Source organism: Rhopalosiphum padi, chromosome 4 (assembly GCF_020882245.1).
Source record: "Rhopalosiphum padi isolate XX-2018 chromosome 4, ASM2088224v1, whole genome shotgun sequence".
NCBI lineage: Eukaryota > Metazoa > Arthropoda > Insecta > Hemiptera > Aphididae > Rhopalosiphum > Rhopalosiphum padi.
The window spans coordinates 43,995,387-44,022,526 of record NC_083600.1 but is presented as its reverse complement, the minus strand read 5'-3'; the positions used below and the strand labels follow the sequence as shown (position 1 = coordinate 44,022,526).

The 27,140-nt window shown below is 27.6% G+C and overlaps 1 protein-coding gene across 2 annotated transcripts in view; it reads left to right on the top strand.

Moving 5' to 3' along the window:
* Positions 1-27,140, top strand: part of LOC132930683 (protein amalgam-like) — a 305,488-nt gene that overhangs the window by 53,952 nt on the left and 224,396 nt on the right. The window contains exon 1 of one of the 2 annotated variants that reach the window (XM_060996683.1): positions 1,808-2,108. The exons of the other annotated variant lie outside the window; for it this stretch is intronic. Within the exon in view, the coding sequence (XP_060852666.1) occupies positions 2,084-2,108 (25 nt within the window). The 5' untranslated portion in view covers positions 1,808-2,083. Of the gene's footprint in view, positions 1-1,807; positions 2,109-27,140 lie in introns of those variants that run through there. 2 annotated transcript variants of the gene reach the window in all.

The following is a 27,140-nucleotide window of genomic DNA, read 5'->3' as shown; positions in this document are numbered from 1 at the left end:
TAACTGAAATACAATTTAAGGGAAAGAGTGAAAGGGAATAATATTTACTTGGGTATATCAAATATAAAAAAATAATATTATTTTGTCATTTTTATTTCTAACATTCATTATTAGTTAATACTCAAATAATATACATTATTTTTTCTCATTAATTTATTATTTTTCAATCAAATTAAGACAAATGTAGGTGAATTTTTATAACTTACCTAAGCCTACTTGTATTAATCTGAAAATTTCTTATTTAATGTTATAATATATTATATTGTTTCACGATGTTCTAAAGTATGTTTTCATGCTTTTCACTGTGTGCTTTCAATCAAGTGATATAAAATATAAATGTATTTAGTCTGCAAGCATAATATTAACGTTTATAGGAATTTTTAATTCAATATTCATAGCTATCTGAAATATCATAATTAAATTGTAATAATATTTCAAAATTGTTTCATATAATATATAATAATAAGACGTTATGATTTCTTTATTTTTAACAAATTAGTGGGCTTAATTTTTATGGTTTTTAATTAAAGCGTAAACCATATTTATAGATTCGAAGAATAGATACAAATATCGTTTATAATATTATATACTTCTAAAAAGCGTGAGTCCTTTATGCCACTCGCATTAAGGACCCGCGCGGCGGCACTACCTGCGTCCTGCATATCACTCGCGGCGGCACACTATACGTGCACAACTAGAACGACTAGAACAGCAACAGCGATAATAATAATGATTATTATAATTGTTATTAGGTTTTATGTATTACGTTTGTTTTAAAATGTCGAAAACGTTTACTAGTCCAAGTCAACGACACGCAGTACATGCGTGAAGTATATACGATACAGACGCTTGGAAATTCTATTCATTAATATTAAATAATATCTATGCGCGTTTTTGCTTGCTCGTATTAATGGCGTACGTGGTACGTATATGGTAATAAAATACCACCGGGACTCGTTTAATCCCGAAATCACCAGGCGGCCAAGACCGAGAGGTCGCAGTTTCGCCGTTTTCCTAGTAATATAATATATATATATATATATATGTATACCAGATATAATATAAGCATAAGTAATCCGATGCGCGGCGGCGGCGGCGGCGAAGAGCAAAAATAACGACTCAAGACGGGCGGAGATCCGAAATGTGTGTTGTTGTTGTTATTATTATTATTTAGAAGTCGCACGCACCTATACGCGAAAACAGAACAAAAAGTAATTTGAAAAGGTATCACTTCCACTCGCCCACCCCGTCAGTAGTCACCCACCCACCGGCGGACCAACACCACACGAGTGAGTATACGTGGCGCGTATGTCGGTCGTGACTATATGCACGCCGTTCCGCGATTCGCCATATTATATATACGTGCTGAATCAAAAAACTTTGTACGAATTTATTCAACTCTACGGTTTAAACAATTCGGTGACCAAAAGTTTAAGCAGCGATTTATATTCCGACCGACAAGACTTCGCTCAGAAAACTTTCGGAGATATTGTCTGAAACCTACGCAGCAATAATAATAATAATAATAATAATACACCCGACCTTATCTTACTTAGACACGAGTCATTACGATATAGTTTTAAGTGCGATACCGTTTAAGAGGTTATAATACCGGTGAGACGCAAATAATCGCAGTAGTTCACGTCGTGTGACACAGCTACCGGATGATGCACGCGGCTTGCGATGCGTATATAGACTGCACAATTGCATCGCATTCGCACGGCACTCGAAAGATTAACGTCCGTTGCGATATTCTATATTGACGACATGCAGCAGCAGTGCCGCAAACAATAATGTTATTATTATTGGGAATTTTCGTTATGGACGTAATTTTAATTTTAACCACTGCGCCGATGGAAAAACTTAATGAACTATTGGTTTAAACGATCGCGTCCGTGTTTGTGCGAGTATAGTAAAGGAAATAATGCGTTCCGGGTCCTTGATCCTGTTGGTACACGGAAAGTTTCTTTCCCGGTTGCAGATTTGATTAAAAACTAGATACTCGTTCGTTCCCAGGAGTCTTGAAACGAAATGACAAATTTACAACTGGGATTACACCGTTGTGAGATTCTCTTGAACAAAAATGGTCTTTTGGAGTAAGACAATCGGTTTGTACTATTTTATTGCGTTTTATTTCCACAGTATCTGTCACAGACAGACTTTCGGATTACGTCGGCAAACTATTTATTTTTTTTTTTGTTCTCGTTATCGTAAATGGATAATGTTCTGTTCGGCGGATTAAAATAAAACACAGTAAATAATGTTAGGTAGTATGGCATTGCAAATAATAATTGCCATGTCGGACGAGCAATATAATATTTTTAATCATACAACATTATTATTGAGTCGCAGGCCATAATCTAACAATAGTTGATTTAAAATATTATTGTACTGTACAGTGTACTCAATATAAATTTTATTTAAACTTTAAACTGCTAATACGCGAATAAAATATAAAAACGTATAAGAAAAATTGAATTGTTTGAGAACGACTTCCGAGTGTTATTGAACTTTTTTTTTTTTAATGGACGTTTAACTTTGCATTACCTACGTATGTAGTAGTACGAGTACAATAAATATCTTAACAACTTTTGCTGATTATATTATAAAATACGGTGGTATGTAAATCATAGTATATTGGCCGTACATTTAACTTATTTATATCACACATTTAAAGAACAACTTTTACAGATGACTGTTTAATAAAAATTATCAACAGATGAATTTATATTTTAAACTTAAAAAAAATATGTATTATATAATATACAGGTATATAATCAGAACATAATATGCTGTATTATTTAATTTTTAATATAATAATTTATCGTAATATTATTCATTTCATTTCAGTGTTGTAATTTTACGATAAAAACATTTATAATTATTATTATTAATCGACACCAATCAAAATTATTTTTAATTTTATCGGAGTTTATAACTGTTTTTAATTTATTATAAAATCATTTTGTAGAGTTATAAAATAATTTACTATGTTAATGTTTAACGAGTGGTTAATTTTGACACTAAACACTTAACTATTTGCGTTAAACGTATCACCAGTCACCACAGTTTGTATGTCGATTTGTTGAAGTTTACAAATTAAAAGTCTAATTCACCTGCAGTCAATAAAATGTATTTGAATAATAGAATAAATATTCAAAATTATATTTCGAAACAATTTTGTTCAGTTATTGAAAAACAATTCGAAATGTGTTTTAGGTTACTATTAGTGAATTATTGATATTGTTTATGAAAATAAATATATATTTAATTCAACACTTTGGACTTTTAGAAGTTCACAGAAAATAATTGTTTGATTATAGTAGTAAGCTTTTTGTTAATGCGCAGTATCCATTGATGTATTATTTGATATTATTTGTCTGATCTATTCTATTTTCACTCCTAACAGTGGATACTTCTATATTAGCACGCAGATAAAGGGAAAATGATATATGAAATAATATTACAATTTGTGTACACAGTTTACATTACATCGTATAGCATAACTGACTAATATTTATTTGTATTATAATATGGTAATTCATTATTCATATCAATATTTTATTAATCATCTATGCATAATGCTAAATAAACAAAACGATCGTCAATATAGCTCAATTTTATAATATTTGTAGTTTATCTGATTGGAATTATATGTTTAACATAACAATAATAATGGCTTACAAATATCGTATAACTCTTTGAAATCATACATTGTACCATATAGGTACGTACCAGGTCTATGTTATACAACTTTAAAATGTTAGTGATAAAAATAAGATCACTATGCCATATTATTAATTTATCAAGATAAATATTTTCGGTGTAATCTTTGTATAGTAATACGGACTTGCGATGTTCCGATACGACAAAAAGTCTGGTTTTTATTCCATAAAAATTAACCATGTATACATTCTTATCGAACTTAGATACGGCGGGCGGTTATGATTGTAAATACCTACGCGATCACCAAATGGTGTCACGAAAACACATTTTATCCGGCCCGCAGACAAAAAATGATTTATTAATAACACATATTACGACAAAATTATATTATGTGTTATGATTGTAAATTATTATTTTTGTTGAATATTATTGGTTTTTAAATAATGTAAATATGTACTTAGAATTTTGATTGCCCGCGAAAAGTGTTGAAATTTTTAATGTGGCCTTTTAAAAATATTAATTGGTGACCCTTGGCCCTACACCATAATATTATGAGCCACGTATGATATTATAATGATACTGACCCGGATCGTCCTACGTATGTAAAAACAGGATCGCTAGTACAAAAGTTTAAAATAAAAATTTAATAATTTAACATTTTTTTTTTTATTAAGTATTAGTTATTACATTGTATATAATATCGATATTTATCAAATAAAAAATGTGAGTTCTTTCATATGATGAAACGATTTTTTATTTTTTTTAGAAAAAATATTTTAGCAATCCTATAAAGTTCCAGATCTATATTATTCTATTGGATTTACTAATTACATCTGCAGAATATACGTTAGCCACTCGTTTATAGGAATCCCGCAGTGTTTAATAAAATAATTTTGTTTTTTATTTGATGAACCTTTTTAAATTCCACATGTTCTATAAAGACATGCTATTCAATTTATTTTGTACCCTTATTATACCTAGCTAAAAGAGTTTTTGTAATATTTATTTAAAAAATACAAGCCCGTGGTTAGCATTAATAAGATTGTTGACAACTTAATAATTCACTTCAAGACTAATCAAATTGAATTATAGAATTGTCAAATATGTATTCAACATTTTTAAAACGTTGCATACATTTGCAATAAATAATAAATTGACACAATATTTTAATATAATTTTACCAAAATTTAACATAATTTATTGATATTATCAATATATAACTTTTTAAACATCAATAATAAACTTAAAGATGTAGATATAAATTATCACGAATAATTCCAATTGGGTGGTTTATAAATATTTATTTTTTACGTCTTGATTAATTAAGACACTAACTTAATAAGTACTTAAAATAACTATATTTTTTATATAAATTAATGATATATTTCTGTTCATATTTATAGACTGATATACTAACAAAATATAATATTGATTATGAGTAAACATTACCAAAATACAATACTATGAAACAATCTATTTTAAACAAATTATTTTAACTTTAAATACTCAAAGTAAACCATCCTTAATATATACTTACTTTCATCGTAGTTCGTTTGAAACTCATCTTTGTAAAGAGCCGTTGACCAGTTTAGTTTGTAGTGGACTACCCAATAGTTAGGTTTCCAAAACCCCATTGAACTTTACTCGAGCATGTAATGGCGATCTAAAAACTGATGGATACTAATTCCATGTCACCTTGCAGCGTAGAGAGTGATTATACTCTAAAGAATTTCTTGCTTTGACTATCTTTATACACTATGTGTATAATAGCTTCCATAATTATAAAAATTAAATTCTGAGAATTAGTTAAGTTATCGTGGAACATCGAAGTAACTTTTAAACATTTTAAAAACGTCTTAAATGCTAGATCTTTAGAGTTAACACTACTTTCGGATAAATACAAGTTATTAACAATGACATTTTTTCGAAAACAAATCTTAGTATTGTATAATAATACAATAATAATAATAATAATAATAATTTATTTACGGAATAAAGTTCCAATTTTAAACATGTAACAATAACAGTGCATGTGTAAATGTGTTATATAATATAATAATGTCAGTACCTAAATCGAATAAATGAAAACTAGTAATTAAAATAAATAATGATTTTAAATTCAAAAAACCATGCTGGGTATGATTTTTCCACATTTTCAGAATTATTTATTATATTGTTTCAACTTAATAATCAGTACTAGCTATCAGCCTTCTCGTATATTCAGGGGTTTATTACACGTCTATAAATGTTTGAACCGTATCATTTAAATTGCGTAAGTAAAACATTTGAAATAGGTAGTTGTAATAAAAAAGACTGCACCTACAAGGGTCATTAATATGCATTTGTATTATGTTCACTTTTATACCAAACTTTTACCATAAAAATATATATTTAATGTTCAGTGGTGCTATATAGTTCGATCGTCGACGAACACATCAAATTAAATTGCAACCTTCGATTATTTAACATTATCTTAAAATCCAGCTGAAATAATAATAGTAATTTATTTGTATAACATAAAAGTATGTAATAATATTATATAGCGTTTAAAGTTTGTAAACCACACAATTATTTTATTTTACACAAGTTAAAAACAATCACTCGCCCCGTCATTAACATTTAATAATATTAGTTTAATGCGATTAAAATAATATGAACAGAAAATACACGTTGATTATCTACCAATTATACCTATACGTATTTTCATTTCTAGATTTCTTTCTAATACGGTATAGTGTAACCATGCAAGATTTACTTTAAATTATGTATATTTATAGGTTCTGAAAAGTATATAATTTATATTATATATTATCATGTGCATAGCATTACGAGTGTGCTAAAATTCGAAATTCAAATATTTAAAATGAAAATATGCATGTCTTCTTATGTATTGAACGAATATAAATATATTATACATTTACATAAAGAAAACCCACAATGTTAGAAAACAACAATTGATATAATAAAATAATAGATAAATATGATATTATAATATACATTATACATACGGGTAATCTTGTAAAATATGCACAAAAATTCTAAAATAAATAATAATGAATTATTAAATCCCCGTGGGATATATTATATTCAAATGTCAAACATATTTGAAATATTATCATCAAAACTCAAGCGTGTAATAGATTAGTTGTTTTGAATATTTCAGATATTATAAAGTATTGCTTTTATGCACAAAACATCTCAAAAGAATTATAATTTACTTCTACTTATTTTATGTATTATTGTTTTTAAATTTAAAATATTATAATATTTTTATCATTCATTTTTTGTTTTAGGTAAGTGATCGTGGATTTAGTTTATTAACAAGAAATCAAACAAAATATACTTTTTGGTAAGAAACATTAATTATTATATTATATTGATATAAACATTCTCTCCCTTTATGTATACGCGTCATTATATCAACGCAAGTCATAATGACACTTAGTTAATAATTTCTACATATTATTTATGATATTTAAAAAAATATGATAAAATCGATTTGGGTACTTTTTATTATAATTATTATTGTTATTATTATTTTATTTTTTAATTCACATGACGTATACAATATGAAGTATAATGATTTTTAACATCACACGAGTAAGTAAATGACATAAAGTAAATTACAAATTAATGATGTTCACTCGTGCTCGAACAAATTTTTAAGGGAACAATGTTATGATATGTACGAGAAAGACTAAACAATAATATTATTTCATAATACGAAAAGGTCTCTCCGCAAACAGTGTCGTATTTATTTCCGCTCATGTAGGCATTCGGAAAAAACGTCGCTCTAAATTATTAGAAAAAATAAAAACTTTTCACATCGCACGCAACGCACTGCAGAAGTGGTGAAAAACATTATATTTAGTATAAATAACAATAACACGGACCATTGGTTTTCAAACTAATTTCTCGAAGTAAAAGTTTGAGTGAGATGATTTACGATTTTCCGCTGCGGCCCGTGGGCCGAAGTGTTTTTACACAAATAATTATTATTATCGTCTGTACATAAATTCACAGGTACGGCACTGCCCTCGGAGGTCGTACTCTTGCGCGATAGAACCCATCTGCATCGCGTACGGTACTCGCTGCGGACGCGTCGGAAAACAGGAAAAATCGCGGGCACTGGCACCTCCCCGTGCGCTGCCGGGAAATCAATTATCGCGGCGGACACCCCCGACTTATTGTCTCGGCACCGAACGTTTTTCCACCGAGTCAGTGGTCTCGAATGATGTTGACAAATTACACGCAATATACATTTATTATTGTTCGTGAATCGGCGGGACCCGATATGAATAATTGAATGGCGAACGCAACGGGTTCTCGTCATTTAATTTCGTTTCGTTTCGTTTCGTTTTTTTTTTTAATTCGTTTTCATTTAACCACTTTCTCGGCGTTTGTCGTTTACCACCCCTCTGCGCGCCGGTCCGGGTCGTCTCTGTCGACGTGACAACAAAAGCGTGGTGGGTTAAACTACGGCCGGCGAAGAATAGACCTCGCACAAAGTACATACATACATATATATATATATATATATACACGATACACCACATACATACAATACGTCTATATAATATAATATTATAATGTATAATATGTGTGTGTGTGTGTGTGTGTGTGCGTAGCGTAAACGGCGGCGCGTCGCGTGTTGAATTTTACGACGGTGTGTGGCTGCGAAGGGCCAAAACGATTCGCCGAAATATTCCGCCGTATTGTTGACGATGACAATAATAATAATAATTTATCAGTTACTCGGGGGTCGCAGAGCACCGCCGCCGCTGACCCTTTGCGCGGGCGGCAAAAGTTTATTGTTACGTCGACCAAACGGAGCGACAAGAAATCCCACACCGCGGCGACCGGTGGTGGCGGTGGCGTGACGCGCGGCAAAAGTTCTCGTCAAAACCCCTTTCGCGCCACCTCCCCCTCCTCTATCATCCCTACACCGACCGGCGTAACGCCCTCCGCGAGAATCGCGATTGTATAGGACGCGTGCACGCACACACCTCCGGACCGGAGACCTCTTCGCACGTCGCACCACCCCGACCCGACACACACGACTGGACCCCCCTCGCGTCGTCGTCGTCGTCGTCCGTCCGTCCCCCGTCCGCGTCTGCTTGCCTGCCGCGGATCGGATCGTGGTTTTGTCCCGATCTCGAGGAATTTTCGAATTGTCATTATTCACGCGCGAACTGCTCGGCAGCGGCGGCGGCGGCGGCGGCGGCGTTGTATGTGACTGCCGCCGTGAAGAAGCTTTGAAACTATTAATGCCCCACACGGTCCTCCCGACCGCCTCCTCCCCGAATTCGCACCGCGAGCACACGTCCGACGGCCCGCTCCGCCCACGCGTCCGTTCGCGGCGGCAAAATTATGAAATTATGATATAATGCGTGGCGGGCGACATACGCGCCACTGCCCCTCCCCCCCCCAAATATACGGTCCGAAAACCAGCTGGCTCCCGAAACTCTGTCGAAGACTATAACGTTATTGTTATACGATATGCGATATACCGTATGGCGTATACTTTTAAGCCGTTCTATATATATATATACGTTATGACGATAATATCGTCTACCTGTGCCAACCGGTCGATTTGTCATTACGCTTTTTGTGCACGTGAATAATATATGCTGTCCCGTTTCTTTTGACCGAACGCAATAGCATTACGTCCGACCGTCTTTCGAGATTTTAGTATTACACACTCATTAGCTATAATTAGTAAAAACGTAAGGACGGCCGAGTTACTGACGTAGATAAGCGCAGAATGGCCAGGACGCCGTAGCCGTAATATCCGCTTTTATCCGACGAGGTGATAACAAACTACCTCAGACAGACGAAGGATCATTATCTTTTACTAGAAACAGGCAACAGCGTCTAACGCCATTCATAACCAAAGTTCGCTGGAAGAATGAAAGGAATTGTATCGATTGAGCTGCATTGAAAGCAATATCATTTTAAGTATACTTAGTTTGAACATTTAGCCAACACATAAATAAATTTTTTGTTATCAAAAAAAAAAAATAAAAAAAATATACACACGTTTATATATAATCTTGGAAAATTCAAATATTAGTATTTAATACAACGTAATTTGGTATATTATATTCTCTCTAATAAAGAACCAAATAGTATTCATTTAACATGTTAATTCATTTAATGAATAAATTAATATTTATACATTTATGTTTACAATAAACTCATATTGTTTTCACTCTATCGAAGTTTAGCTTGAAATCATTATACAGTTCTTAATTCGTCTTCCATATGAGTAACAAACTATTTCGGTTATTGTCAATATTTGCTGTGTATTATAATAACTATCTACCAAAATGAACTTATTTCGCTTCATTATATTAAATTTAAAAAAAAAAAAAAAAAATACCACTTAAAATAAAACATCAAAATCGCTAAAATTAAAAATTAAATGTTAGTCTTATTATGCTCTGACAATTATTACAAATACTATTATAGAATGATGATTACTAATAAATCAATACTCTGACAAATATATTTTTTAAATCATCATTTAGTTATTATAATTTTTAAGCTTTTTATAATAATATGAATATTATATTTGATTTATTAAGTTTAAAAATCCAAAAACTATTCATTCGATGTTTGATGATTTTATTAAAAAGGGTGGAAGTTCTTTTGGAAGTATAAATTTTCAATTTCCACTACAAACGCTGCTTAAATGTCATTAAAAAAAAAAGTATATGAAAATAATACAGTGTTTGGGTATATTTGAAAATTCAACAATTTTAAATTTCGAATTTAAAAGCATTATTAAAAAATAAAATGGAGTTAAGCAAAAGCCTATGTGGATACATAATATTATATATTAATATATATAGGCACACCCCAGTGGTCGTCCATAATATACTACTAAGATAGTTAATAACAGCTAGTTTATCCCTTTCTGGTTAATATAATAATATGTAAATATATACCGTAGTGAAAATATCACTGCGTTACCATAACTTACACGTGTATCGTGATAATAAAGTTTCTACCTATATATTATTATATATTTTAATGTACTAGTATGTGTATTATAAATATTATGTGGACATTCACCACAAAATACCATAATGACATATTATTATATGTCCCTCGAGAATACATTATTATGTATTAATTATAATTATTACAAAGTATATTCCAGAGTTCCAGACCCAATAAACTAACTATGTTATTATTGCCACGATTCAACTGTATTGGAAATTATTATTCGCAGATATTCCGTCTTATTATCGATGTTATTATAATAATCGACGAAAAGATTATGATATAAGTAAAAAGTTACACGTTATTATTTTCACGACTAAAATTTATTATAATAAACAATAATATATATTATTTTTAGTAACGACCGCAATAATATATATTACGATTAATATTATCGTCTATTGAGTTCTTTAAAGTAACGAGCCGTTTTAAGACACATGCAATAATTTAAAACGTGGATAGAATATAATATAAATTGTATTTTAATCCATTTAATATTTTATTATATATAAAAAATGCTCAACGATATTATTATTAATTTTTACAAGATAATATCTTAAAGTTTTCATTAAATTTTGTCAACGTTAAAAATATCAATATTATATATTAGTTTTAGGTACATTCAAAACAAAATAAATATTTAAAATAAGATAATTGATACATATTAGTTAGATGCTCAGAATTTCGAGGTAAAATTACCTAGTTATCTCGATTATTATGTGTTTTTTATATTTAGACTTTAGTTGGTAAATTAAATATTTAAAAATAATGCGAAAAACAATTATTTTCAACAACAGTAAGTTGTAAAAAATAAGTTAACCAGAAAAATTCGAATAAACTGATAATGAAGTTTTATATAAAAGTTATTCCACAAATAAAATTATAAACTTAATTTAACGTTAGTTAAGTAAAAGCAAAATGGAAAGTTTTTTTTTCAGTAATAAATCATATTTACCACCGTATTTTTATACACTGTTAGGTCTTAATATCATTCATTTTAATATACAGAGTGATTCACCATGTATATTATTATATTAACCCCCTTTTTTCTTCAATAATTTCAAATATACTTAGGTAAAAGCCATATTATCAGTTTTTCTAATATTACATCTGTTTTATATTTTAGTGTATGTAAAATGTAAACACTATTATCCTTAAAATAAATATTTTAATAACTGTAGAACTATTGAAAAAAATTAAAAACCTTTAATTCACTAAATAAGTAAAAAAGGATAAAAAATATTGTGAGGGGGGTATTTATTTTAAAACCAAAAGTTTGTATCAACCAAAAACACTCCTAGTAGTAGTCTAGTAAATTTTTAAATATCATTTTTAAGTATATTTAAATTCAGAATTTAAATTATTTGATTATAAAAGGGAAAAATGTGGATGAACATGATTGGTTAGTCACTATGTATATTAAATTGTTTGTACTTAATTTATTATAACTAAAATATTAAATTATGTATATATATATATTATATATTATATATGTATGTGTGAATCAATTCATTTTAAATTCAAATTTATATTAAATCTCTCAGCTCTAATTCAATGGATAAACAATAAATACATTAAACTGATGCTAATAAGAAGATAAAATCACTTTATCTATAATATCAAATACATAGATATTCACAAATTAAGTCATAAACAAGTGTTTAAAAAATAGTTTAAATTATTTTAAGTGTTAAAACAAAAAAAAACTCTTTTTCGTTTTAGAAGCTTAATATACTTCTCCATTTTTATATTATATACTTAGAAACACAAACGACAATAATTATTGTAACTATTAGGTATATATTTGCATTAAATTTTTGCATGTGGTTCGACTTGCCATTAATTAATGTCATTTAACGTCAGATCGGTTTTATGCTACAGTAATACACAGTATTGCACACACATCAAAGTAAACGATTTTTGATAAGGAATTCGATTTGTGTTTACAAATACCACACGACCATACGAGAGATAATGACAACTAGTGATAGGGTTCACGAAATATGTAAGTACTCAACTTACTTTAAACATTTCTGCTTCAGTAATGGGCTTGTCATCGGATGTCTTGACGTTAAAATGTCTTTAGCAAAAATGTATATTATAATAAAATGCATTTTTTATAAAAAATAAAGAAATTACAAGTACACGCACATACACACGTACATATACATATATATATATATATATCAAAATGGTTTTATCATATTATTTTCGTTTCATAACAGAGTGAAAAGAATACAATTTATTTCAATGTAGGTAAAATACAATATTACATACATTTTTTATGTATATATATACATTCCAAATGTTACATTACATTTTTATGAATTTGATGAGTTTTTTAATATTTGAACAACAAACGCTTACAAAAAAAAAAAAAAAAAATTGCCTATGTATTTTTAATATTTTTAAATTATTATTCTGCGTTTTACGTTTTACGTTGTTGTTATCAGTAATATATTTTTTAAGTTACTAAATTAGTATCTCAACCTGAACGAATAATAAAAAACCATGATTACACTTGTGTGATCATTATAAGAATGCCATAATATCCAATATTACATACTATTATATAGAAGCTTCTCCGGGGCTTTCAATTATAGATTAATAAGCCATGTTAGTCACTACAACCAGTGTATTTATAAACGATTTTTATTTTATACATATATATATATATATATTATTTATTAATCATATATATTCTTCACTCGCGTTTAATAGTGCTTGAAGTTGTTGCATATAGTTGTCACGTTACGGCGTATTAATAGGTTAGGCGTGTAAGTTTGTGACGGCCGCGACGACAAATAAATTAAAAATATTTGTATCTGCGATCGATATATAATATATAGGTACACGAGGTACAGGTATACGATAGTGTCATTTTCTCTTTTTTACCGCGTAATATTAAAACGCCGTAAACTTTGTTGACAAAGTTATAGTTAGTTACCGAAGTCGTGTGAGTAATTATTATTTTTCACCACTCAGTTTTAAATTATATTACGCACGCACGGTGCAAGTCTTACAACATCAGTAGTGCATACAATATTTGTAGTACGTGTATACTGTTAATAATTTATAATATACAAATAGTTACATACCTAAATTCAATACGAAGTCCAATATTTTGATTTAATATCATGGAACTGGTATAAATAAATTATTTTATTGTGCCTTTATAATTATTGATAGAAAATTATTTACTAGAAAAACAAATGATCATTTCAAATCAATAATTTATTAATGTAATTAAATATCATAATATAATATAATACCGAAAAATGTAGTGATATTATGCAGGTAGTTAATATTATTATGTACCGGCTGTAGTCAATTTGCACCAAAATTGACTCAAAATACACAGAACATGTGTAATTTGCACCATTTTTTCAAAAATGCGTTTGTAATTTGCACCAAAATTAAAATCGATTATTTTTTTCGATAGTATATCGAACCAACTTACAAATTTCTATATTCTAGTATAAATTTAGCTTTTTTTTTTTATTTATAAAATAGCTGAGCTTATATACACATTGTTGTAAGTTTATAACAAATCGTATTATTATGAATATAAAAAGTTGGTCAATTAAAAAAGTTATATGTAAAATTATATTTTAAATTTAAATTTTATGTTTTGCGGTTAACTGAAGGTGGGATAATCTGGAAATAATAATTTACAATCGAAAAATATAACATATAAACATATTTTTTGCTGTTATAATTCACTGTTTTAATACTTACACGATTTCTGTATTTGTATGCAACTAATTCAATGAATGAAGTTCTTGAAATCAATTTATTGTTATAGTGGTCCAAAGCATCTTGAATTTGTTTCGTCCGTTCACATGTTTGAGAAGTTATTCGCGGAGTTATATGTAAACTTGATAGTTTTATATAAGTATATGTTTGAAAATCTGTTAAAACTTTAATAAAACTGAAAATTTGTGGGTATGGATGATAAAACCCTGAATTAAATCTACTGTGAAAGGATTCACATGCATTTGTTGTAAGTGTCGACGATGATGATGCAGCTGCCCAAATATACGGTAGAAATAATTAACTGTTGTCTATATAATTGTCAGTCAAATAGTCAGCAAAAATTTGAAATTTAATATCCAATGGTATTGTTGACATAAAGTCTTCAACAAAACATGAGCCCACTTCATTAGGATTTAAAAATATTAACCCAAAAATATTATTCAACCATTCACCTACGGGGGTAACCAACTATAGGACATTCAATGGATGAAATTTTTTTATTAACGGAATTCCATCACTGGATGAATTCTTTAAACAAGTCTTCAGTAATTTTAAAATGTAGCTTTTTTATTTTATGTGAACTTTATAGACACAATCTATTGTATTTATTGTAAAAAGATACTTCACAGATTGTACAGATTCTAAATTTAAAAAAATATATATCCTTTGATCTTTGATTATCCTAATGAAAAATTATTTAAAATTTTAATTTTTAGTTTTACCGAGACAATGTAATTTATCTAACATTGTATATTTTAAGTTTCAATCTATCGTATTTTTAAATAATTACTTTATTTGAAGCATAATATTATATTGGATTGTATAGCAATGTTATAATATAAACAAATCTACATTCAAATGCAATAATTATTTTCTTTCAGTTCAACTTACAAAATCCACTCGAGTTTACCATTGTGTTATAAAAAAACAAACAACTTAGGAATCTATAATATATATATATATATATATATATATAATAGTAAATTAAAAGGAAACATTTGAATTATTTGATAAAAAAAAAAATATAATTTTGAAAATTGTACGTTTTACTCATCGAGTTTAATCGATTTCATTCAACCCATTTTATAATTCACTACCACCTTTTCTTCCGATGTAACGCAGAAAGTATAAATAACAGTTTTCTGTGAAGTTTAATCGTTAGCAGTAAAAATTTCTAGCTATGTGTGTACGTATATGTACAGGTGTAATAGGTATATTATGTGTACATAAGTGTATATAATGTGAATTTAAAGGCAGGTTCACAGTATAATTGAATTATTTCGAATATGGTATTTTATAGCTGTTCAGCACCGAAAGTCGTAAAAATCGAATAGTGTACTAAAATGTAATTTATTTAGATCTATTTTTGCCATTGAGTTGGCCTACATAATATACAAACATCCATTTTTATCCAACTATAAAACTAGGTACCTACTATTAAATCCACCAGTATGTCCTTAAATAAATACATTATAGTTAAAATAGTACAATAATCATCGTGACCGAAGTTGCTTCTTAAAATATTAGTATGAGCTTATTTTAAATTTTAAATCCACGTAAAGTTATTATATACATATATATATATATATATATATATATAGTAATAGCATAGGTGAGAATAAACACAAAACATTGAAAAAATAATCAACTACTTACAAACAGAAATTATATTTATTTTATACCAATTTTTCAGGACATTCGAATAATGATAACTGATCATCTTCAAAATGTATCCATAATTTCAATAATTATTTCATCCTTATTTTACATAAGCAATAGTATAATACATTTAAAATAAAAACTTCTTTGCAAGAGTAATACTTTATACTTTACAGTAGGTACTAAAATAATACTACATACTTGCAATGTCAATATCAAAACAAACAATTGTATTTGTTAGAGCTACGACGTTAGTGCATTACTTTGAGTGGTTTATTTTTGTACGTTGTTTCTATGTACACACTACACGTATATGACGTGATTAACATAAAACATAATTTGTACTATCAAACTATCTTCTTAGTATAATAAATTTAATTTAATTTGCTTGTTAAGATTTATATTACAAAAAGAAAATAATAATCACAGAATAAATTATGAAAATATTAAATAACCCAAAGCAAATTATAAATTACATAATATAAGTATCTATGTACAATAAAATTATATATTTAAGTAATACAACTTTTTACCTGACTAATTCGCTATATTTCTTAATTACAAATTAATTTGTTCGTATGTACTATATTTTTGGAAGATACGTCGGCACATCGCGAATAGTTTCATTTATTATTATCACTTCGTAATGAACCTATACGAATTAAACTATGAATATTATAGAAATATAGTAAAAAGAAGAAATAGATTGGACCATATAAATTGGGTCAAGGACGTTGTTTAGGAGGAGGACAGGTGTACATTCTCACCAACTCTTTTGTAAAATGCCTTATAAATACCTTTATCTTTGATCTATCAAAAATAAATTTAACTCACCATTTATAGTATTTTAAACCCGATAATGAATATTTTGTATTTTACAACGATGTATGGTTTTTTGAACAAATAAAAACTGGATATTTTTCATTTATGATATTTACTTGATTCTTTTTCAATTTTCAATGAAAAATATGTTGAAATATTATAGATTGAAGTATTTTTATTGCTCAAAAAAGTGATGTCAGACACAAAAATAAATAAATTTAAAAATCAAAAAAAAAAACATATAACATATTATAAAATCAATGCATTCATAGGCTCAGGGTCTAAAATATTACTATAAACCAAATTTTATATTTCTTCCATACTATTTAATAATCTTTTATACAATACTTATATGTTTAATTACACGAAGTCGCTTATTTATTAAGTATACACACACAAGCACACACACACACATTCCCTCTCTTTAGTTTATGGAATGGCGTTGCATTTAATTTAATTGTTTTTAGCGAATATAATAATATATCATTATTATTATTAATAATATTATGTTTTTGAAGACATATAAAAGTAATTAATTTTGTAAACAAGGAAATACATACAATTATTGTTTTACATAATATTACTATACCAAAATGTACACCTAGATTCTTAGTTTTAAATTGTGTTTACCTCTAAAATAATACTCTTTAATAATGTTTTACATGCATTTGAATTTAAATAAAAGAACAACTTTTGATGATTAACTTCCTTGTAAGTAATGTATATTTTATTTTCATGTTTTTGTGAATCTAGTAATACCTTAATTGATGTTTGAATCATAAGGTTTGTAATCGTTATTATATCGCTGCAAATTGCTAAGGACCTTTTTAAAACAACCTTATCTGACGATCGTGGATATTTATTTTCGTTTATAATATTATCTCCATTATCAAATTGTATTTACATAATACCGATTTTTTACTGCTCACTTTTTTATCTCAACGCATCAAAAATCATAAATCATTTCTTTTTCGATACAAAGATTGTTGTTTAATAATGTTTTCAAATAGGCAATGCGAATTGTTTAAATATCAATACCGATTATGTATATTTTAAAAACAATCTCTGTTCAATATTTCAATGCTTTTGGTTCGGAATTATACGTAGAAACTTTTGTCCTAAAATATGAAGTTTGTTTTTTAATTTTATTATAGATAAATTTATCTTAGATTTAATATTGAGCACATTTTATAAAAATATCCAAGAAAAAGTTACTTTTCACCAAACGTTTTCTAAAAAAAAAACAAAGAACTTCGAAAGATGTTAGGACCGTTAGGTTATACGTGGCGTGAAGAGTATCTCGCAAACGTCGAAGTGATAAGAGTATTATTTTATTCATAAGTATTTTTCTCTTATTTTTTTGTGAAATGCGATTGGAATTTATTGGTTTTTCAGCGTTTATATAAGTTTTTTGTCAGTCATATCACGTTTTAGAGTAAAAAAAATTATTTTAATATTTGACATAATTGAGAGTAGTTTCTGGTAGCAGTGTTGATCTAGCCGGTATCCAAATATCTGACTATACGAGTAATAGCCTGTTAGTATTTTAATATTTATTTGGATTTAAATTTTGTACGATTTCTTATGTATGAAATTGGTTAGCAACCTATGCTAATTATTTTAGTGTAATCATATTCTAATGATTTCTTAAACATTTAATACATTTTACTTACATTTATCATTTACGAAAAAAAGTTTATAAGATATAAGATATTGTACACAAAGTTATATATTTCTGCTGGGATACTAATTGTATGTTTAATTTTAACTTAATTTTATTCTGAGTTATGTCGTAATTAGTTATAGAATTTTTATTATTATTAATGCCAAGTCATATAATTTAATATTGAAATATCGTTTCCTTTAAAACGGTATAATATTTCAGTTTAATAAAATATTGAAAAATGTAATTTAGTTATGTTTATGTTTTTAAACTTTTTTAAGTTGCCAATATAGTTATTATATAACTTTTAATTTTTTAGCTTGCTACTAATTGAGTTTACACAATAAGTAAATAACCTCATTTTTGTTTATTTTTTTATAATTTATAGTGTATTCACGTGGATAGGAAAAAAATAGTAGAAAAAATAATAATATTAACTCCTCGACAGCATAATTTTTCATCTCTATTAGCGACACAACAAAAAAGTTATTTTGTTTATATTTTTAGTTGATAGCAAGTTCAAGGATACTTTAAAGTTTGACTTTTCAAGTTGGAAAGACATTGAAAATTAATACAACTTGATTTTATTTTTCTCGAGTTTTAAATTACGAAACTCTAAGGAATAAATGCACTGAACATATTATTGTATTGGAATGAAAAAATAAAATGTACATTTAGTATAACTGAACTTTCTACGAAAAAGAAGATTAATCTTATAAGTGATTTTATGATTTTAAAATACTTAGAATAGAATAAACTAATCGTTTGATTGATTCTTGAAATGTATAGATAAAAATCAATAATAACTAAAAAAATGTTTTAGAGTTTTCAGGTAGAAATTTAGTTTAGTGAAAACTTACTATTTGATTTATTTCTTGTTAATTTGTGTCACACAGTATAATATTACTTTTATTATTGTTTTATTGTTACATCTTTTTGTTTGATGAAACGGTCAAATTAAAAACACATTTTCAAATTCAATTGGTTTCAACAAATAATTTATCGTTTTAGTATCATGACCACCGAACTACTAAGACTATTAATTTAAAAACAGTATAATTATATATTGTATAGGCCATAGGTATATTATTTTTTGTCGTGACTGCTCTGAAAGTTAATTTTCGATGCCAGTTAACGTGTTGGAAAACGACATTTTTTTCCGTACATCAGACAGTTAACGTTTTTTTTTTCTCCGTGCCCGTCTATAGCCTTTGAAAAAGTTACTTACTGTCCGAGTAAGATTAAATGCGTTTTGCCTAATATTTCAAACACTAGATAGCTGGTAGGTTATCCATATACTATTCTGTGAAACAGTTTGTCGAATCTAGATGCTGATAACAGCAAGAACAGTTGATTATGGATTACCATAAATCATAATAATATCGATAGTTGCTGTGGGGTAAGTGGTACAAGTGTGATAAAAAAAAAAAATATTTTGCGTGAATTGCGTGAGAATGCAAAATATTCAGTGCAGGGCGAAATACAGTCCTTGCCTGCGGCTCGTGGCGCACAAGTCACCAGTAACTGAAATAGCTCACTTTCCGTTCTTTTCTCATAATATACCATTCTATAAAAAACATTTCTCGCAGACAATATTATGCTATTGTTTTTTTTTTGTTTTAGGACGGTTTTATAGTTTTTGTATTTGCTTATTTATTTTTATTTTTTATTGGTTGAAACAACTTCATGTAACATGAGATTTATTTGAGGCATCAACTACATGGTTATTGACCGGCCATTAAATTGTTTACATTACATTTATCATATTTATATTAACACATTGGCTTACTAGGTTTAATTATTTTTTTAAATTAGTTTTTCAATTGACTTTGTCAAAACCATTAATCTTGACATTTTGGTACTTAAGTGTATTTTTAAATAATGAATATATTAAATGATTTTTAAATAATACGATTTAAATAAATATAAATTAAAAGCCAATTAAAAATAAACAGGTAAATGTAAACGTATTTTCTGAGTAATTACATTAAAACTATAATTGAATTACACAAAGTAGGAATAAGAGATAATATATTTGCAGCCGGAGCGTGTTACTATAAGGAGGGAAAAGAGAAAATTAATTAGCGCAGTAAGTTCTGAAATAAATTTTGATAATGAATTCTCGATTATGGAACTATTAGATAATAAAATAAGGCTTTGAACTGGGTAGCAGGAAAGTTGAAAAGAGATTTCATGTGTTTTACATCCAGAATATGGTGATTGGACTGATTTATTTTACGGCATTTGAGAAAAGATTTGTATTTTGGACATCCTTTATAGTTTAAAGATCGTCCCCACAAAGGGCGCATTTTGATAAATATCACGAATAGATCTGGATTTTGTTCGATTAATGAAGAATCAGTAAATAAGTGTTTGTAGTTCGAGTATGAGTATAGTAATTCGTGAAAAGTTCTTCTAAATACATGAATTTTTATTGGTAGTATTATTCTTATAATGATATGTTAAGATTAAAATATTATAATAATAATAATTTATTTCAATTTCATTTCAAAATTTTACAAAAAATATATAATATTAATAATAATATGGAAATGATGATGTCTCCAAAAAGTAAAGCTTGTATAGGAAACACAGAGTTCTATACTAAAAAAAAAAAAAAAAAAAAAAAAAAAAAAAAAAAAAAAAAAAAAAAAAAATACATAATAAGCAAACTATAACTAAAATTAATTTTGTATTTTTAATTTAGTTCTTTTAATTATACTCGTATTTTAAATTAACACTTTTTTGCTTATAATATAATCATTTATAACGGTTTAAATTTAAAAAATCTGAGTAACGTTCAATATAAAATCGAAAGCTTAATATTTTTTAAATTAATTTTATTTTATAATTTCTTTTTTTGTTATTTAACGAAAAATGTCCTAATCGATAATAAATATTATATTAAATTTTATTTTTAATAATACAGTATCATAATAACTTATCTTAAAAAAAAATATTTACAAAAACCAATATTTATTGAGATAATTAATGTTTGCTGTTAAAATAATCCACTTGTGTAATATTATATTAATGTGTTAGAAGCTATTATAAAGAAAGAAAAATTAATTAATAAAGATTGTTTAGATTACTTTGATGAATTTGAATAATATTAACTGTTAGTGATTAAGTTGGTAAAATCAAGTTGGGAAATATTTAAATTGTTAGATATAAAAATAATAATAATTATTTAATAATTAAATGACCATAAATATCGTAAACACAAATATTAAATAAAGAAAAATACAATAAAATATGGTGTGTACTATAATTTATATTTATTACCTATCTCTTACACTAAAATTATTTATTTCGGAGAAAATATTATCTTTTCGACATAAGTTTGTTTTATTTCTATTTATTATTCATGAAACATTATCAATTTTAAACCATTATTATTCAACGTATTGGCGTGTAGGAAATTCGGTTGTATCCATCTTTATTTATTATTGTGTAAGGTATGTTAATTATAGTGTATCCTGATTCAATTTCGCATTATTTTCACAGTAAAAACAATAATTCTTCCCTTTTGCATAAAAGGTATGATGCCCTGCTAGTCATGGATGATATGGGTTCCACTAGATTTATTAGCGTTTATCTATACCTAGTAAAATTAAATTTGTTTAACTTATTGTTTTTTGAAGAATATAACATGTATTATACATTAATACATTATATTGTAATATTATTATAATACTTATTTTATAAATAGGAAGTCTATACATTGAATCATGTTATACAAAATTTAATTATTGAATGATTGAATAATAATTAATATAAAATGGAATATATTTTTTTCTTCTTTTTTTTTCATCTAAACCAATAATGTATCAATGTTTATAATAATATTATATTTTATTAATTTTTATAATAAGTTTACATACCAAAATATTTACTTCATATTTTAAAATATAATTTACCACACTTAATGAGTATGAGTATAACATTCTAGATAAATTATACTGTTACAGATACAATAATTACTCATTGTTGGATAAACTACCTATACACTAATAAATCGGTAGTTTAAAATATTAATTTAAGCGTACATAGTTCGATTTGTAGTTAAGTGTTTGGGTACAGAAATAAGTGTATTTAATTATAGTCAAGTACTTTTTTTGTAACTGAAGTTTGAACTTTTATAATTTTAAAATTATTAGTTCATAAATAAATAACATATATAACAGTAGAAAATCATGTGTACACTTGTATATTAAATACTAATTTACAGAACCAAGTTCATCAGATTTGAAAATCAAAGATAATTTTATATGATTTCATTAGTGTATTTTTGAAAGTTTACTGATTGAAAACGAACCGTTTTCTTGGTTTCATTTTTAAATGTTTAATTAAAAAACATATACGAGTAAGTATTATATGTATCAATAGTATTGTTACTCATAAAAACCTTTATTGATTTTTATTTTACTCGACATAACTACATAAGAGGCTATTTGGTATAGATTTACAGAATGTGTTAATTTATAAGTAACTGTAACGTTACTTATATATACTATTGTACACAAATTAATATCAGCAACTATGCATTCGATGATCTCCACTCGCAGTATTTTACTGTTTAAGTTTGGGTACTGATGTGATTAATTTATTTTATTTTAAAATAATACAATGTATATTGTGTTTGTTGACAAATATTATAAGTATTTATTAAATCTAAAAGTATATTATAAGTGCCGCCTCGCCGACAGGTTAGAACGTACTGTATCATTACATTTATCACCTTTAGAACTATTGAAATTAACAATTGTTTTAATAATTTGTATGTTGTGCACTCGAATTACAATAATAATTAACCATCTGTGAGCAGTATTATACGTCTTATCAATTGTATTGTTCTTACTACAAAATAAAATGTACAACTATAAATCAATAATATAATATGTATATATATATATATTAATAATTATAATATTATGCAACTCGACTTAAACTCTATACTATAAATGGTCACAATGCTTCGTTTTTATTTTTATTGCATCATTATGCCGCACAGTTTATTCGTACCTATATCATGGCGTAATATTTTAAACCTGAAATAAATTGTCCGTGTAAGGGACGGATAAACAAACTCGATCGTTTTTAGATGTAATCTGCTCGTTGCGCTAACTCGCTGATGTACGGTCAGGATAGATAATAACATATATTACAAAATATACGAAATCATAACGCGTATATACCTAACAGACAGGAATTATTAACGATTTTGCGTTTGCGTCTGAGGAAAAAAAAATCACCAAAACCTTGGTGTTTTATATGCACTGAAATCTGTTAATGAGACCGTGCTTAATTATTTTTTGTCTGAAGGCAGTGCAGTAGGTTGGTTTATGACCGCAATTTTTTATTTTATTTATTTTTGTTTTTTTTTTTGCTTACTTGTCGTAACCCTCCAAAACGTTATTGTCGATCTGAAAAAAATTACTAGAAAAATGTGGCATCGGTGGAAAAACGGGTTGGGAGGGCGGATTGAAATATTGAAACGGTGCTTATAGTCAGGACGGCGGTGGTTGTTGAGAAGAGGGTGGATTCGAGATAGAAACACATACCGAATTAATGGTTGGTTTAACTGGCGCTTACGTTCCCGCGGGATGTTACGCGCGTTTTCACCGTTATATTTTCGGGGTCTAAAAACCGAAATGTATGTGCACACGGAACGTAGAACCCCGCGAGTACGCGTATAATGTATATATAGGTATATATAAACATGTGTGTGTGTGTGTGTGTGTAGTTTGTGGGAGGGGGAGGGTGTGTATACATATTATACATGTACATTGTGAAACTGATGGTGGGCGGGCGTAGTGTGCGTGTGAAGGTTGTAGAAAGAGTTCACGAACTAGTGGGGGTAGAAAAAAAATACATTTTTGAACCATCCCGATGTGATAGTGACAAATGACGACAGCTACGGGTTGTTTTTTCCTCTAACCATTCTCTCCGTCAATCTCACTCCGCGCGCGTGTGTGAGTATGTGTAGGTACCTATTTATGTCTCTCTCACGCGTTCTGGCACTAGCGAGTATGTGGGCCCGTTGACGGCTGAAGCTCCGATGAAAAATCTAGTGTAATTGCCAATCAGTCTGATGCACTGAATTTCACGCCCTCGTTGCTCACCTGTAACATTCCACCCATGAGTCGATCGATAATATTTTAATGTAAATTTAGATTTAGGTACACAATATAATCATTTCCCGTCACGTTTTATTCGTCCGAACAGCAGCCGCTCACCAATTTTTTTTCTCCCCGAGCAACGGTAAAATATCAAATATACAGCTAGCCACCGATGTTGTACGTGAAGGCATATAATAAACAAATATACGTATAGTGTCGCACACATAACGATCGTATGTAGTAGATATACGTACTATGTTGTAAATTATGAAATCGCTCGGTGACTTTTTGATTATTGTGGTGCGTGTGTGTGGTACCTACTTTACATGCCGTTAAACAATTAAAAAATAATTTCTATATTAAAGCACGTTCATTTTTGCCGGAATTTTAAAATCGATAATTTTAGTTTGAGAAATGTTCAAAACATTTCTACCAACTTCCATTATTTAACTTAAATTTACGAAAAACAAAATGCATACCAGGAATATTATAAAATCAATACCATTAAATATTTATTATTATTTTGCAATGCTTTATTTCTAGATTTTTCCAAAAATAATTGCTTATAAACGCGTAGAGTCTGTTTACCAAAACGAAAAAGTTATTTTATTCGAAATTCATATTGTATTTTATATTATTAGAACATAATTGCGACGTGTTGTTAATTTTAAATTATTTTGGAGGAGGGAGCATTAAGAAAGTGACATTTGAATGAAAACCAGATTCATATTCACTTTCATTACTTATTTTTTAATTTTAAATCAGTAATCTAATTACAAAATATATATTTTGTCTTATTTGTAAGAGGTAAGATATAATAGTATTAGTCATATTCCATAATATCTTTTCAAGTATTTTAAGCGTCCAATAAAATATGACTCGATAGTTGAACTTTCATCTGAGCTCACTTGTGCCATAATTACTCCCTTTATTTGTGAAAATATTCTTCTGTGGAAAATCCATTGTAAATATTGTTTAGTGTTAAAAGGACAAAATATAAAAATATTTAATTATTTATTTATTATCTATTTATTATTGTTAATAATTCTTTGTCCGATATATTTATCTATTTCTGAACAATTGTTAAAATGACTATGTTAAAATTATAATAAATCCAATCTTATATTTACTTTAATAATTATTAATTTCTATGAAATTTATTGTATTAAACACCATATAGAACACATTATAATTATTATTATATAAAAAAAAATTTTCGTTTGTTAAACTGTATTATTTTCATAATTATTAACAAACATAAAAATACTTTTTTACATTTTATGATTTTTGTTAATGTTATTTACTCTAATAAGCTCCTGTTACAACATATTATATCATCAACCAACAATAATTTTTGAAGCGAGAATAACCTATATCAGTTGTATGTTGTATAATGGCGTTTTTCTAGTGACTTCAATGTATAATAAAGGTAGTTGGTGGAGTGCTCCAAATATGTCAAAGTACTTACTATTTATCGGAAACAAGTATAGTTGATACTTAGAAAAGAACATTTTTACATTTTCTCAGTAGAAGTATGATATAATGTCGTCTAGCAAAATAAAATAAAAAATAACAAACAGATTATAATTAACGTTGTATATAAATCTCAACAACCAATGTTTTAACCAATGAGCTCAGTGGGTTATATCTTTTAAAGGTAAATGCATTAAATCACTCCTACTTTCAAGTATAAAATTACAATGAAACATCGCTCAATCCCTCAACGATATTGATCGAAGCGCGATTAGTGCACTACACACAGTAATATAGGTATGTGTATCCGGTTTGGCCTTTTAAATTCGAATTTATTGTATTTTTAAAATATCGTATGCCTATAAATAAACGTATGCTTGTAATTTATTTCAGCTTGGATAGAATTTATTTCTACAACTTTTTTTAAATATTTAATTCGTATTAATATTTTATAGTACGAATATTTTTTATTTGAATGTATATAATTGTATTTATGTATATTTCTCTCGTTTCTATTATCATATTATATTTGTAACCATTTAACTGTTGCAATTTAAAAGATTTATCATATTGTTTTTCTTTTTTAATGTAAAATTCTACACAATATTAAGTTACAATTGAATTATATATTGTATTACAACATCGAGACCAGTTTATCTTCTAAAAAGATTTTTCAAATGGTTCTAATGCTTCATTTATGTATTATGTGCTGAAATTGTCATTGGTTTTTTTAAGTCTTTTCTATAGTTTTTTTTTTTTTTTATAAATATATATTTTTAAATTATGACAATCCGCATTTCTAGTATTATTTCAGTCAAATTACAGTAAACACGAATACACAAGTCTATACTCATATATATCTTCCAAAATAAAATTATAAAATATATCACGATATTGAAAACAAATAGCATTTAATTCTGTGTTTCGATTTTGACATTAAAACAATATTATGCTTATATGATTTCATCTAA